The 16,968-nt window shown below is 37.0% G+C and overlaps 2 protein-coding genes across 2 annotated transcripts; both read left to right on the forward strand.

Moving 5' to 3' along the window:
* Window positions 1-430: 430 nt before the first annotated feature.
* LOC137393935 (caldesmon-like) lies at window positions 431-13,809 on the forward strand. Its single transcript, XM_068080647.1, has 15 exons — window positions 431-485; window positions 572-696; window positions 1,190-1,311; window positions 2,507-2,693; window positions 3,000-3,145; window positions 4,741-4,886; window positions 6,705-6,861; window positions 7,019-7,077; window positions 8,805-8,897; window positions 9,240-9,312; window positions 9,590-9,714; window positions 11,492-11,581; window positions 11,785-11,835; window positions 13,423-13,518; window positions 13,727-13,809. The coding sequence occupies exons 1-15, from the start codon at window positions 431-433 to the stop codon at window positions 13,807-13,809; spliced, it is 1,608 nt and encodes a 535-aa protein (XP_067936748.1).
* A 219-nt stretch (window positions 13,810-14,028) lies between these two features.
* Window positions 14,029-16,752, forward strand: LOC137393777 (transmembrane channel-like protein 3). The gene is made up of 3 exons (XM_068080467.1): window positions 14,029-14,044; window positions 14,607-14,847; window positions 14,945-16,752. The coding sequence occupies exons 2-3, from the start codon at window positions 14,622-14,624 to the stop codon at window positions 16,750-16,752; spliced, it is 2,034 nt and encodes a 677-aa protein (XP_067936568.1). The 5' UTR covers window positions 14,029-14,044; window positions 14,607-14,621.
* The last annotated feature ends 216 nt before the right edge of the window (window positions 16,753-16,968 follow it).

The raw sequence follows: 16,968 nt of genomic DNA on the forward strand, positions 1-16,968 counted from the left end.
TTAGCAAGATACATTAGTCACACAATCCTTGGACTTGCTTTAGACAAGTGTGGTACATTCTACACGTGTGTAGGTTGTTACAAATATGATGATGCAGTGTATTCATTCACCTTATACTCAAGGGAATTCAAGCGTATACTATTTGATTCACTGTAGCCACATTCTTTGTCAAAAGGTGATGAGTTATATAAACGCTACCATTGCATAGGTTATCTGTCATCAATAGCAAAGTCCCTTAGCTCTGTCAGCTTTTGTGCTACATCGCTTGGATGGTTTATAATTTCTAAAGCTTGAACAAGAAGAAATTCCACCATCCCTTATTATCGATAACTTATTAAGGCTCACATATCTTCACGGTCTCTTAGCTGTTGTCAGTACATTTTACTCAAGAATTTTGGATATTATGATTTTTGTTGGGTAGGCTGTAAGTATGGATGAGCGCCTGCTTGCTCTGGCAGATGTCATAAATTCTGCCACTGCTCCAGGTAGGTTCATATTATATACAGTTCAAAACTTCTGTACAATGTATTGGGACAATGGCTAGCTCCTAATAAGAAAATATGCTATGCAGGAGGTGATCAGGCTGTTCTCAAGTATAGACTCAGATCGGGGCGTAGCTCTCCCCTACCTCCTGGTAAGAAATTACTACCGTATATGAAGATAACCAGAAACTACGAAAGAACATGGCAGCGGGCGGTAAGAAAAGTACACATTGTGAACATGTTGAGGAGGATGGGACAAGAGAGGATGAAGCAGCATCAAAAAAGTCACCCTAGCCTGGACTATCAATGCATTGCGGTATGATAGCAGGTTTAGTATATTTGCCAAATAAATCATTTCCCTGCAATGTTAAACAACACAATGCATGTACCTGCCTCTGAATGTTAAGTATTTCATCCTTTTTAGTGTATTTCGTATTCAATCGTTTACATTGTTCAGCGGAAACTCAGCAGTTTTAGCCTTAGCAGTTTTAGCCTTAGCAGTTTTAGCCTTAGCAGTTTCAGTGTTTATTATAAACTTTGTGACTCTTTACATAGAAAGATTTATATGCATGTATAAGCTGAGAAATAAAATTATCTCCTTAATTTAAGCTCATTATGTCAATAGCTCTAGTCCCGCTACTGCCGCCAACCGCGATGTTTTGCAAACCAAGCGGTATTTATATCGTAGGCGTATTTATTTCCTTTAGGATAAAGAAATGCGTAAGGAGAGAAGGATCAGCAACAAGTTAAACCGACAGGATTCAAAGTTTCTGGTTGAGCATCTCCGGCATAAGGCCTCTGTGCAAAGACTAAGCACCGAGGCTCAGAGGTCAGAGGTCTTTTACTCTATATTAGGGTGAAGCTGAACAGCGGAGTGTACAGCAACATGGGAAACATTTCTTTCTAGAGAATCACAACATCAAATATAACAGATGTTGTTGCTATAGTAGTTGCTATACTAGTTCTAAGCTCATTGATATTGTATATATACAGTACTGTACATTACTGATATACTATTAATACTATATATAGCTGTTCTCTGTCTGTGATATATTATTGATACTATATATAGCTGTCCTCCGTCTGTGATATATTATTGATACTATATATAGCTGTCTTCCGTCTGTGATATATTATTGATACTATATATAGCTGTCCTCCGTCTGTGATATATTATTGGTACTATATTTAGCTGTCTTCCGTCTGTGATATATTATTGATACTATATATAGCTGTCTTCCGTCTGTGATATATTATTGATACTATATATAGCTGTCCTCCGTCTGTGATATATTATTGGTACTATATATAGCTGTCTTCTGTCTGTGATATATTATTGATACTATATATAGCTGTTCTCCGTCTGTGATATATTATTGATACTATATATAGCTGTCTTCCGTCTGTGATATATTATCGATACTATATATAGCTGTCTTCCGTCTGTGATATATTATTGATACTATATATAGCTGTCCTCCGTCTGTGATATATTATTGATACTATATATAGCTGTCCTCCGTCTGTGATATATTATTGATACTATATATAGCTGTCTTCCGTCTGTGATATATTATTGATATTATATATAGCTCTCCTCCGTCTGTGATATATTATTGATACTATATATAGCTGTCTTCTGTCTGTGATATATTATTGATACTATATATAGCTGTCTTCCGTCTGTGATATATTCTAATCTACATAGGATAGCCATAGAGACAAACATGTTAGAGACTTCCCACTTTGAGTGTTTTCACTATCAAAGTGAAGTTATAGAAGGTTTCAGTTTGGTGTTTTGAACAATCGTGTAAACAGGTGGTTTCTGATTATCTCATCACTATAGATTTATTTCTTTGTCTTTGAGTCTTGTTCAGCTACTGCTACATTATTAGCTACTGATTTTGTTCTTTGAACAGAATCGTTTTGTCAGAACCTTTTTATTTTTGAAATTATATTTCTATCGTAAATGTTTTTTAGTTCATACTATTGTTTACAAAATATAAAAATGAACACTTTTGTAGCAGAACGGATGGAAAACCTGACAGTCATGGAGACTTTGTCACTCAATTATCAACTGCGAGTGATCATTTAGTTGAACATTCAACAATTAGGAAAGCTTTTAGATCGAAGGATGTCCAACTGCAGAGGCAGGTCTCTATAGAAAGTCACATTACTGACAAGTTGGGAATGAAAACTATTTCTATACAGGTCTGTCTCTTTAGTACACTTAATACAGTTAAAATTGTGCTATAATAGTCAACCTTGACAGTACAGGGTTAACGTTTATCTATAAATTTGTTTGTCTAGTTGCTTACACTAAACCAAATGTGTGAATAACTCTCTGCATACTCTATGAGTGCTGCCATACTCTATGAGAGTATATTTTATGATTGGTGAGCTGTAGATAGCAAACAACGACTTCTGACGCTAACCGATCTAGTTGTAGAATTTTTAAGAAATACGTTTACGTTGAAGTTGATCTTTATCATGTACTGTAATTGTTTGTTTTATTAGACCGAGCTCCAAGAAAATCCACTAATCGCTATAGGCAAAGGAAGCAACCAAAAACCTAAAAAGGTGAAAACTAAGGCAAGGTCCCTTCAAGTGGTGATGAGCAACAGTCATCTGAACTTGAGTGCCCTGCGACAGTTGGATGCAAGGTGAGCTTATATTCTATACATAGATTATGTTGTAGCAAGAATTGTATAAGAGACAAATGCAGGAAGAATGTATTTTATTTATGTATAACTTTTTGTTGGCTTCTAGTGATCATAAACAACGTGATGTTTTGTGTTACATGCCAAAAGAAAAATGAAAAGACAAAAATTAGGAACTATTGAGTGAGTTGAACAAACGTGTTTTAAAAGTTGGTAATCTAATAGTATTGCGGAGGAGTCGGGATAGTAAATTGTAGGTTGTAGTAACATGAACTGAAATGAATGGTGGTGGATGTAATATGTTGGTATTACGGAAAGCAAAACGGTGTTTGTCATACGTGTAGAAGAATAAATACAAATAATTTGGGCGTGGTTTGCCCAAGATTTTGAAACCTGCAGCTCTAACGAAGAAATGAGAAAGTTTGGGATTAAGCAATACATTCAAAGATTTTGGCATGTGATTGGAGGAAGTTTGGAAGTCTATAGCGTGTTATTTCACTAAACAGACATTTATTAGTGTAGTTCTATCTATAATGCCACACCATTAATCCTAGTCAGCTATGAGTCTACTAAAAATATAACCAGCTTCTCAGCTTTTCACTGATAACAAACATACTATAATGTTCTGGGATAGATGCGGCCGCAGCAGTGTTTCCACATTCACAAAACAGATCATGTAATGGAAAATTTTATTTTCCCTAAAGTAATACACCATGAAATATTTGTTCAACTGCAGAGCTTCTGTGGGAGCTTGTGTGCACTGGTAGATGCGTCATTTGATTGCCACAAATTACAAAGCACTGAAGCTAATTGCATTTCAGATGCTCTGCTACCTACTTAGCTTAATTACTTCACCTGCATACAGCAGAGCGTATATCATTGACACAAAATTTGTTAGTTGCGAACTCTGACATGTCTCTGTTTCTAGATTACCGTAAAACCTCTATTTGAACCCCATGGCGCTCTATTTTTTACCCTTCTTTTATAGTGGCTTATCTTATAGTCTAAACAAAGGTGGAGTTCAATTAGCGGTTTTACAGTAATAAATTTTATAAACTGTTAGAATTTATTTTTCCAAAGTTTAAATTTTGTATCTAGAAATGATTTAGTAATATAGAAACAGTCTAAATTAAAACTATTGTGTCATCGTCGTGTCGTTGTACTATAGAGTAGAGAGAATGGTGGCTAAGGGAGGCAAATCTATGTATTAGTTTTAAAATACGTCGGAGGATTACCTGGTGGGTCATCTCCTTTATTTTCTGACGATATTTTGTCATTCCTTAAATGTGCTGTGAAGATAAATTCTATGATACACTTAAAAAAGATTTAATTAAAAAGTGAGTCTTGAGAAGCATATGAAGCATATTTAGGTTCGAGCAGCTTCATCTCAACTCAAAGCAGCTCTCGCTGTTGATACGTCAGAGTTGTGAAAATCATCTAAGGTTTAGTTCTCTACTCAAGGTCGGCAAGTCATTCTATTATACCCTGAAAAGTTAGCTTTACGTTTATATAGACCTCATATCCATGTGATACTGGTTGAACTCACCTCTGCCATTGATTAACCTGTCACCACTTCATCGACAATGATGTCTTATCAGCAATGAGCCAAAGAAGATGAAGACCAGCACCAGCATGCCAGATGTGAGGAATAACAAATCTCAAAAGAAGACTAAAAAGCTGCAAAATATTCGACGAATTACTTCAGAATCTTCCATTGATCAGTTGGCCAGGCAGAAGACAAAAGGTTTTACATACTGTGCACATTCTTTGATAGCACTCGAGTTAATGTGGGGATAACTACCATCAGATCCTAATTGGTATTGAAGCTATATGTAAGTAAAGCACTCGGGTCAATGTGGGGATAACTACTATCAGATCCTATGTGTTATTGCTGCTATAAGTCAAGCATTCGAGTGAATGTGGAGATAACTACCATCAGATCCTATGTGTAATTATTGCTGCTATAAGTACCCGCACTTGCTGAGACATTCCAGTCCAGTCTTAATTAGGCCGTCTGACCTGAAACAACGAATCTTGTTATTCTCAGAGCTGTCTATAGCGTTGGTCAGCCCACATCCCTTGAACGACTTGGTGATTAACATTTTCAGATTCATGCCTGCTTGACTTGTCTGCCAAAGTTTATTGGTTCTCGTAGTGCTGCGAAGAAATTTAACATACACCTATGCGGTAGGAGTGTCAAGGCCTCGGTGTAGCACACTCAATCGGATACAGTAGACAATCCTATAACATATACCTCGTATAACGTAAATTCCAGATAACATAAAAAATTTATGTGAAGTTATTGCTTCCCACTATGAAAAAAATCCGTATACCTTGTAATGTAAATTGCCAAGTTGGGGGAGTTCTCAAATTCTATTTGAACGTTAATCTATTTTGTCACACTTGCAAAAGAAAAAATGACGTGCATATAGCGTTTTACTTACATATTATATAAGTATACAATTTTTGCAACAATCTAGTTCATCATAATAGATGTGTCGACAAAACATAGAATAGGGTAGCTGCGCATTGGTGCAGGTGTTACAGCATCGGTCCACCAATCCGAATGTCACGAGTTGGAGTATCATCAAAAATTCTCTTTTATCTTAACCTTGACCCCTTGGTACAGATAGACGACGAACGGGTAGTATCGCTTTTTTTGTAAAATATTCTGCTGTTTTGCTTTCGTGTAGCCATATAAGATATTTGTTATTAGTTTTACTTTGAAGAGTACACATCTCTGTTTAGATAAATAAGCAAATCATTGTAAATGAACGTCGAAGATGTGCGCTACCCATCAACTTATTGTAGAATTACCGCAATAATAGTCTATAAAAATCAGTGAGGTTGATCATAAAAAGGAGAAAAGTTATCTGTGCAAACTAATAATGCTGCATTTATGGTACAAATTTTTCCTTGCTGTATGCTCAAAAGGGTGAGTTTGGAAAGATCTTGGAACATATTAGGCAATTTACATGTATTTTACTGTTCTTATAACATAAAATCCCTATAACGTAAACATTCCTGGAACATATTATTGTCATTGCAGGAGCTTGACTGTAGTAAGCATGATTCAAGTGTGTTTATCCACATGTTTGATGCGTGATCAGTGCAGTTAATATTAGCCCACAAAACTCAAGTCTACCGAAATCACGCTGGTCTTTTAGTACGATATGCCTAGTTAGGTACATTTGCTTACTAGTTAGTGTAATGAATGTCAAAGTGTCACACAAATATAGGTGGCCTTCAAATAAAGGTGGCGCTCTATTTTTCAACCTTTCCCTTCTAATGGCGTTCAAATAGAGGTGGCATTCAAATAAAGGTGGCACTCAAATACAGGTTTTACGATAATTTATCTATGTGTGTCCACTGTAACAATCTCTAACCTAATTGATGTGTGTTTACTGTAGCGACCTCTAATCTATAAGTGTCCACTGTAGTAACCTCCAACCTAATCTATGAGTGTCCGGTGTAGTAACCTCCAACCTAATCTATGAGTGTCCACTGTAGCAACCATCAATAAAATCAAGTTTGATCAGAAGTTCTGTCTTACTATGTTAAGGAAAACAAGGTACCTACGTTAAAGTTGGAGCAAGCTCTTCCAGCTCACCAGATAAGAGAGATGTTAAACGAGGGAGTACTGGTGTTATGGTTGCTGACCACAAGAGGAAACGACACAGAGGTCATCAGGCGTCACCCTCAACAACTCGCACTGACAGGTAGAAATGCTTTAGAACATACAGTTAGGTAAATAGAATGCTGTATAACCATATATAACTACATGTACCGTATACACCTTACCACGCAACAGAGAATGGCTTTGTTTTAAAAAGTTGACAAAATGTATATTTATTAACTAGTTGTCATTGTTCACAGGGAAACAAGAAATTCACAAATACAAAAGCATATTTCGAAAGAAAAATCACCAGATAAAGGTATGTATAACTTATGAAACACGATCCATTGTATAATCAAGTATATGATATGTTAACGTTTTATTATCATACAAACATAATAAGTCTGGTAGGTCTAAACAAGTGATGCTAAACCAACTCTTATGCAAATGCAATTGAATAATTTCAGTTCAATAGATACGAAATGTTTTGATAACTTTCAATACTTTCTGATTATTGATGAAAAACTAACACATTTTGAATTTGGAAGCGGCTGAATACAGATAAGCAATGCAATATTACAGTTGTGTATCAGTGCATATTACAGTTGTCTATCAGTGCATATTACAGTTGTCTAGCAGTGAGTATTACAGTTGTTTAGCAGTGTATATTACAGTTGTCTAGCAGTGCATATTACAGTTGTCTATCAGTGAATATTACAGTTGTCTAGCAGTGAGTATTACAGTTGTTTAGCAGTGTATATTACAGTTGTCTAGCAGTGCATATCACAGTTGTCTATCAGTGAGTATTACAGTTGTCTAGCAGTGAGTATTACAGTTGTTTAGCAGTGTATATTACAGTTGTTTCGCAGTGCATATTACAGTTGTCTATCAGTGAATATTACAGTTGTCTAGCAGTGTATATTACAGTTGTTTAGCAGTGTATATTACAGCTGTCTAGCAGTGAATATTACAGTTGTCTAGCAGTGAATATTACAGTTGTCTATCAGTGAATATTACAGTTGTCTAGCAGTGTATATTACGGTTGTCTAGTAGTGCATATTACAGTTATCTAGTAGTGTATATTACATTTGTCTACCAGTGCATATTACAGTTGTCTAGCAGTGCATATCACAGTTGTTTAGCAGTGTATATTACAGCTGTCTATCAGAACATATTACAGTTGTCTAGTAGTGTATATACAGTTGTTTAGCAGTGAATATTACAGTTGTCTAGCAGTGAATATTACAGCTGTCTAGTAGTGCATATTACAGTTGTCTATCAGAACACATTACAGTTGTCTATCAGAACATATTACAGTTGTCTAGCAGTGTATATTACAGTTGTCTAGTAGTGTATATTACAGTTGTCTAGCAGTGTATATTACAGTTGTCTAGCAGTGTATATTACAGTTGTGGATCAGTGAATATTACAGCTGTCTAGCTGTGAATATTACAGCTGTCTAGCAGTGAGTATTACAGTTGTCTAGTAGTGCATATTACAGTTGTCTAGCAGTGAATATTACAATTGTCTAGCAGTGCATATTACAGTTGTCTAGCAGTGTATATTACAGCTGTCTATCAGTGAATATTACAGCTGTCTATCAGTGAATATTACAGTTGTTTAGCAGTGAATATTACAGTTGTCTATCAGTGCATGTTACAGCTGTCTAGCAGTGCATTTTACAGTTGTCTAGCAGTGAATATTACAATTGTCTAGCAGTGCATATTACAGTTGTCTAGCAGTGTATATTACAGCTGTCTATCAGTGAATATTACAGTTGTTTAGCAGTGAATATTACAGTTGTCTATCAGTGCATGTTACAGCTGTCTAGCAGTGCATATTACAGTTGTCTAGCAGTGAATATTACAGTTGTCTAGCAGTGTATATTACAGTTGTCTAGTAGTGTATATTACAGTTGTCTAGCAGTGTATATTACAGTTGTCTAGCAGTGAATATTACAGTTGTCTAGCAGTGAATATTACAGCTGTCTAGCAGTGCATATTACAGTTGTCAAGCAGTGCATATTACAGCTGTCTTTTCTTGCAGGACCAATTTTATTGCACCAGGGGCGGGTGCACAAACCCAATTACTCTCCAAATATTGATAAAAAGAGAGAGAAGGACCTGTACAACAGCAAAGGTATAATATTAATATTATGTTATGTAGAGGAAAACTTATGAATTAGAGGAAGAGGAGGTACTGTCCGGTTCGATTTGATAATTTAGTGGCTCTGCATATCACCTCAGTGTTTGTGATGCCACTCACGAGGGAGTTACTTCTGAATAGTTGAGTACCACATTCAATAAATGATACGAAATATCTCATTATATAAACTTGGAGGTCTGAAATTTAACTAGGAACAAGGATATCATAGCTTTTTGAGCTGATCAAACCAAAGTTATCACAAAGGACGAGATTCTGCAATGAGCTGTGGTTAGTAGCACCATTTTTATCGGCTAATATAAAGCTTGTTTTTTTTAGAAGGGAAACTAAGAGAAAAACTTGATGGCCAAGAGGGGAAAAAAAGAGATGTGAGAGCAGCGGCACAGGAAAGGTGGGCTGACTTACACTAGAGAATACAATTGTACGACCTAATGCTATGTCTCAGTGATGCCTGTGTGATTATTAATATGGGTGTATATCTAGGCTGTTTCTCCTTAGACCACGGGAGTGATTGTCAATATGGTGTGCAGTATATCTAGGCTGTTTCTCCTTAGACCTTGGGAGTGATTGTTAATATGAGTGTGCAGTATATCTAGGCTGTTTCTCCTTAGACCACGGGAGTGATTGTTAATATGGGTGTGCAGTATATGTAGGCTGTTTCTCCTTAGACCATGGGAGCAGGCAGAAAAAGAGAAAAAGATCAGACAAAGGAAAGAAACAAGTACTATCCAAGCCGCAGCAACCAAAGTGGATGATGCAAATAAATTGAAAAAGAAGGCCATTTCAGGTGAAGGTGAAATATTCTTCTCCAACTTTTGCCCCACCTCTTTTAGCATGTACTTGATTTATATGTGTTTATAGTGGCTTCAAATATCTATACTCTATATACCATATCCAAAAGTTTTCTAACACCAGAACAAAATCAAAGTTTATACGTTCAAGCTTTCGTTGAACATATCGCAAGTTTTTTCGTAACACCCCTCTTCTACCTAAAAGTTCACATTACAGTTTAAATGCTTAACTCAGTTTAAATGGTAACTCAGTTTAAATGGAAACTCAGTTTAAATGGTAACTCAGTTTAAATGGTAACTCAGTTTAAATGGTAACTCAGTTTTGCTCTCAGGAACATAATTACTAGTAACCTGGTTAGACGGTACATAAGTTCACAGCCTTAGACATGGACCCTGCCCTACAAAGTCTTTTTTGAATGCCAGTTTTTACTTTTTCAAACTGCACGAACGCTGTCAAGCATTCCCTACAATAGGAACCACTTCAGCGTAATCTATGTTAAAGATCCTCTGGGAACTGGTCATGCTAGCAATTCTGAAGAGATTGACTCTTTTTACCCCTATGCAGGATATCGCTCAACTACTGTTGTACAGCTTGGCTTAAGTACCAGTGCGCTTGATTTGTAAATAGACAGGTTGGATTTGTATTCTTGGTTGGTCATGAGGTCCTTCAGGTGTTGTCTGTCCATTGTTACAGCCATTAAAATGTAGCGCAGTAAACCCAAAGTCTACATTATAATCGTAGAGGTATACTTCTTGTTGAATTTCAGCCGGTATCTCCCAAATATGATATTTTTTATGCCTCAACCAATGAAGGCTTGTTCACACTATATCACCTGTATGTCAGGGTCGTTCTCTCAGCGATTACTCATCGACAATGCGCAACATAAACGGATGAAATCGGCGAGGCAATATGGATGTCGGAAAACATTGCAGCTGTCAAACTTTCTCGGGTATTCTATAAGACGACATTCTGTAAAATGTGTACCACCTCGTCGATGATGATCGGCTATCACAAATCTCCATTTCCCTTTATGATAGTTGCTACAGGACTAGTATTTCATCATTTCAGTTATCACATTGTATAATGAAAACGCTATGTCGCAGACTGCTCACCGATGTAAACACGGATGGGTTTGTGATAGTGTGAGCATTATTATTAGAAACAATCCCTGATGTATTGTGAGATTGATGGCAATAGACTGCGATATAGTGTAAACCAGCCACACTTGACAACCGCACTTGACAAGGCGCATCCAACTCTTATACTAAACACATATCACATCGGCAATTTAAGTGTCAATTACTGCAAATATATACTAATAAATCAGACTAGCAATTGAAGAAAGTAGCGGTGCTGAGTAGCAGTATCAACCACAGCTCAGCAACAATGAGGTTAACAAAGCTGGTCAAAAAGCTACAATCACTGTGGTGACAACTCAGACTGTGTTCATGTGATCTTGAAATTTTCAAGTTCATTTCTGTAGAGCTGTACAGCATTGTTAAATGACTTTGTGAAACTGGGGCTAATGTAGGTAGGTACTGTATATTGAAATTAGCTATGATTATTTTTACTATAGGAGGATTTACTTTAGGTAGTCCAACCTTATAACATCGTAATTTACTTTAGGTGAAGCGTGTGCAGTCGATATGTCATCACAAGATTCCTTTAAAACAACTACCAAATGTTTCTCTGATAATTTCTAAGATATAAAAGCATAAGAGAGCGTGTAATCAGAAAATGTTGGAACAGTTTTGGCATAATGCAGCATAGTATTTCAGAGAGAGCAAAAGATGTGGAGAAACAAGCACCACCTCTTATTGAAAAAACTCCAGTTCAACCTATGGAAATCACTGTTAAAGAACGTTTGGGTGAGTTCAACTAGTATTCTCTCCAACAGCATGCAACTCACAAAGAAATTGGAGATGGTTAATTTAACTACGTGTTACTGCAGAAGTTTTTATGACAAGTTATTGGTTATTGCTGGAGCTGAAGATCAGTTTTCTGTAGTCACTGGTGGCTAGTCTGGTAACAGTTCACCATTTTGATCATCAGTTGCCACGCTTTTTTGAAGGAAAAGATGATGAAGATGAGCCAATCATTGTTGAAAAGACAACTCCTAAAGGTAAGTAGACATTTATATAAAAATACTTTGTACGTAAAAAAATTTATATGATTCCAAAATTTCAACTTGCACATTTGATTTAAATCCAACTAATGTTATATTAAAATGCCTCAGATCAGCCTAACTTCAGTCTCTACTCTTACACAGATTAAATGGTTGCAAACAATCTTTACTATAATAATAGCCGTGCCCATCTGTCTGTAGTCACTGTAAGACAGGGGTTCTTAATCAGTGGGAAATTTCCCATCAGTGAGAACTTTGAGAATTTGAGGTGGGAAATTCTCAAGCTTCAGATTGAGAATATTGATTACGCGCATTTCAAGGATATAGCTGTTGAACTGTATTTTCACCAAATACATGGTGCAGATACATGCTTTTATTGTGGGTAAAACTGTATTAATACGGAAACCAGCCTCGAGACGTATCAAGCAGCCTATTGGATAATTAGTCTGCATTGCATCAGCTATGCATCACTACCATACTACTGAGGCATTACACAAGCATACACCAAACATACCAGAGCTAGTAAAAATAAACAGCAGCAGAGGGCCCACTAAGCGATCATGACTGCTAACTTTGTACTGTGCTGTTTTTATTATAATTAAATTACTCTATTATTGTGTTTATCTTGAACTTTATTTTTCCATATGAAAAGTATATCATGACAAACTATCCATAAAATATGATTTCTATCACAGTTCAATTAATAATTGCTTCATTTTGACTGTATGGCAAAATTCTATCTGAAAAGCATCCTCCTGAAATCTGAGTGTAGCAAAAATACCACAATTTTTGGCTGTTAGAGAGGGGGAAATCTTGAAGTGTGGTTTGTCAAAGTGGGGAATACACCAAAAAGGTTAAGAACCACTGCTCTAAGAGCATTCGGAAAAGAATTCCACCTCATGGTAATTAAACATGAATGCTTGGCTTCCTGGTCAAGCACAGTACAATCTACACCACTAACTCACCTTGCTGCAATGCAGAATAATTGTGCACATACATCTATTACACATGATAATTTCTCTCGGCGCACAGGAATGTCAGTATACTAGTTTATATAACACAACAACCACAATTTTCATGAAATGTGGCTTTAAAATATTTGTGTGATTTTCTTAGTGTGACTTCAATTGCTACAAAATGCATAATTGATGAATTATTTGTCGTATACGCATGTACGTTAAGGAACTCGTATGCTCAGTTGAAGTAGGTTTGTTGAAAAACCAAGGCAGATCAGATATGATAGAGATCAGAGAGATAAAGTATTTACCAATTAACTGTTAGTGGAAGCCCAGACTCTTCATCACCCTTCCAAACTTCCAACTCAGATTTCATGATCCGCCATGATTGAACCATATGTGTGATCTGTCTCTCTTTAAGAAAAAGCTAATAGCCCTGATAACTTTACACTCAGGTAAAAGCGGAACGTATGGTGGATATGAGGTAGCCGTAGGGTGCTTAATGTCTTAGGAGAGGATAAACCCGCATGGCCAGCTCAAATTAACAACCACTTTGCTGACAAATAGAAACCGGTGTGCTCGGTACTTCACATTCTCTCAATTATTGAACTTATGGCGTGCTTTACAGCAAATACCGATGACCTAAAACCTCCTGGAGATGCAAAGCTTGAAGCTTATGAGAAATTATTCATTGATAAAGGGCCAGACGAACAAGCTCCTGCAGGTGGGTTTTAACGACAACAAAGAAACTATTTTAATTAATATAGATGTGTTACAGGCAGGTCTGTGGAGAGATTCGAGAGAATTGCAGTTGAATCGTAGCTTTAGTCGAATGTCACCATCTCAAGTATGCTATAAGCCATTAATAGTACTTTTTTTAGGGTCCTCTTTTGCAGTTTTGTCAAAACATTTGGTAGTTTGGTCTGATTTAGATATCGACCCTGAGCTAGTGGCGAAGGTTGAAGAGCAGATCTTTGAAAAGATAAAATTCTACAAAGAGGTGAGTGGGGAATAGTTAAACGAGCCAGTAGAATAAATTGCATGTTTGACTCAAGTCATACGTTGCATCTTCACCGGTGCAATTTTGTTGTCTTCAATGTTGGTGAACACAGGTTCAAAGCAAAGTGCGAGAAAAGACTTGGTACATCAGAAAGAAAATGGCATTAAGGGCTGAAGCAAATGCGTATACATCCAGGTTTGAAGGAGTTTCTCGCGGGTCACATGGTTTAGGATTTGGAGACAGAGTCAAGGTTAGAGAATTAAAAGGCCCCCTTCATTTTGCTCACTCACCATAATGTGTTAAAGTTACTAGTGATTATTAGAGGCAGTTTACTATGAATATTTAAAATATATTATCAAGTACCAAATTAAAACAAATTTATAATAAAAATCAGAAGCGTAATCAAACTAATCTTGTAGCGACCAGCTGTGTGCCATGTTTTTGGCCAACTTGTTTGAAATTGGACATACCACAGTTTTGATGCTCCCAAAAGCGGTTGTGGCAGAAGAGAAACCCTATTATACAAATAGTTTAAGGCAACAAATATTGCGTTTGATGAGTATAGCTTGTCAGTTTGGGTTATATTGTTGTGTTTCAACTAACTTTTGTAGGTTTATAAACTATAACGTAAATTAAAAAAGATTAATCATTAATTAAATTGTTGACTATAACATTAAATTTATTAAACTTGATAGCAAACCTGCAAAGGTATTAAGTACACATTCTAACAGAATTTAAGGTTGAGCGAGTGCGATTGTTAGTGACTGCTACCAGGAGCATGAAGTTGCATAGAAATTTATATATTTTATCAGGTAACACTTCGGAAGATGTCAAGGGAGTTATCCAACTACGCAGCTTTAATGATTCCATGGGAAGATAAAATCAAGAACATAGAAAGCTACTTTGGATCAGTCGTCGCATCTTATTTTACCTTTCTGCGATGGCTTTTCTGGATAAACTTTATCATGGCCCTTATCTGTGGTGTGGTTATAATTATGCCTGAGGTGCTCTTCGGACCTGACATGGGGGCTGTTCCCTACAAATCTGTACCAGGTAAACAGCTCATCAGATCCACTCTTTGTTTGCCAATTCAGCTATCTTTAATTGTCTCATCAGGTTACAAAAAATAATTGTTTTCCCTTTTTTTTAGTGAATGAGTCGACAGAGGCGAGTTACCTAAAAACTCTTTGGAACTTCAATGGTTATGCTCAAGTCTCTCCTATTTTTTATGGCTACTACTCGAGCATAAAGGTTTATGAATCGGGATTTCGTATGCCCTTCGCATATCTCTTAGGAAACCTTATGATGTTTGGTTACAGTTTCATAACCATCTTAAAGCAAATGGCAGCCAACTCCAAAGATGAAAAGGCTACGGACAAAGATGACAACTTCACATTTTCTTGGAAGGCTTTCGCGAGCTGGGATTACATGATAGGCAATGAGGAAACAGCCAAAAATAAGTACAAGGCCTTGGTTATTACGATTCGTGAAAGCGTCACAGAGAGCAAAGAAAGTGCAAAGAAGACGAGTAAGAAGGTGAAGTTTTTTAGATTTGTCGCCAACATTTTAGTCTTGATGGTGTTGACAGCGAGTACTTATGCGATATATATCACTGTCAACAGGTCTCGAAAGTTTCAAGCTTTAGCAAAAGAGAAGGGACCGAGTTCGGTGACTTGGGTACAATCTAATGAGGTCTCATTGGTTATGTCATTAGTGACAGCATTTTGTCCAATGATATTTGATGTTATCGCAAACTTGGAAGACTATCACCCTCGAGTAGCATTGCAATGGTCCCTTCGACGAATCATGGTTCTGTATTTACTTAACCTCTACACGCTATACATCGCTCTCTACTGGAAGATTCAAGATATCGAAAAGGAAGCTCTAGAAGCGAACTCAACATTTTATGCAAACTTAAACATGTCAGAGATTATACCCTGTAGCACACCGCTACCAATTATCAGTGATAGTTTTTCGATCTCAATTTTGCACGAAGGGTTTGCCAATCAGACGAGCATGCCATGTGGTATACCTGAATTCGTTCCAGAAATGACGTGCTGGGAAACAATGGTCGGTCAAGAGCTCATCAAACTAACTGTGTTTGACTTTGTTACCACAGTTGGACTTATCTATGTTACCGAGTTTTTCAGGGCAGTTTTTATCAGGGTGCTAAATGCATGTTGGTGCTGGGATATGGAAATATATTTTCCTGCATATGCCGAGTTTTCATTAGCCGACAATCTTTTACATCTGGTATATAATCAAGGAATGATTTGGATGGGAACACTGTTCTGTCCAGGCCTGCCAGCACTCAATCTGTTCAAGTTACTTTGTTTGTTTTATGTGCGCGCTTGGGCCGTTATGGTATGCAATGTACCACATGAACGGATATTCAAAGCTGGAAGCAACAACTTCTACTTGATGCTGCTGTTGTTTATGCTGTATGTAGTCATGATACCGATAGCCTTTGCTATGGTCTCCATAAGACCGTCTCGGACGTGTGGACCTTACCAAGACACAGAGTACATGTATCTCATCATTACTGAATGGGTGCAAGACGTGTTTCATGAGACAATATTCGCAGTACTAAAGTATCTCACCTCACCCGGAGCTCTCATACCAATATTTATTCTGTTGCTCCTTTGTATCTATTACCTCTCATCTAGTAATGATGCGCTGCAAGGCACAGTGTTGGACCTCAAGAAACAACTTCAATACGAGAGAACTGAGGGCAAAAAGAAAGTTTTCAACATGAACAAGGCAAAGGAAGAAGCTTCTCCGAATGAGCCACCGTCTGTACCAGAGGTCAAGATCGCTACTCAGCCGCCGAAAGAACAGGTTACCATTGAGAAGGAGGTTCCTACTCCATCAATAGCTTCTGTCTTGCTAGCAAAGAAGTATATCAGCAAGACCCGAGAAAGAATTGAGGAAAGGAAGTTGGCTGCTACTTCAAATTAGTCTCAGTATTAAATCACAACTTTCCTATTTTTCACTAAAATCCCGAATGTGGATGATGGGCTTTGTGAAATGACTGGTTAGCATTGAAGGCCACTCTCAGTACAGCTGCAATAAACTTTAGCCACAGAAAAATCAAATATAAGCTCACCTCCATATTATTGAGACAGTTCACTTTCATGCAATATTTGTCTGTTTGAATGTTTTTATTGTAAACTA

Source organism: Watersipora subatra, chromosome 4 (genome assembly GCF_963576615.1).
Source record: "Watersipora subatra chromosome 4, tzWatSuba1.1, whole genome shotgun sequence".
Taxonomy (NCBI): domain Eukaryota; kingdom Metazoa; phylum Bryozoa; class Gymnolaemata; order Cheilostomatida; family Watersiporidae; genus Watersipora; species Watersipora subatra.

Coding starts and splice junctions, on each gene's coding strand:
- LOC137393777 (XM_068080467.1), top strand. CDS start 14,622: ATGTCAAGGGAGTTATCCAACTACGCAGCTTTAATGATTCCATGGGAA. Junction 14,848..14,944: donor TCCCTACAAATCTGTACCAG/GTAAACAGCTCA, acceptor CCTTTTTTTTAG/TGAATGAGTCGACAGAGGCG.
- LOC137393935 (XM_068080647.1), top strand. CDS start 431: ATGGATGAGCGCCTGCTTGCTCTGGCAGATGTCATAAATTCTGCCACT. Junction 7,078..8,804: donor AGAAAAATCACCAGATAAAG/GTATGTATAACT, acceptor CTTTTCTTGCAG/GACCAATTTTATTGCACCAG. Junction 13,519..13,726: donor AGACGAACAAGCTCCTGCAG/GTGGGTTTTAAC, acceptor GGTCTGATTTAG/ATATCGACCCTGAGCTAGTG.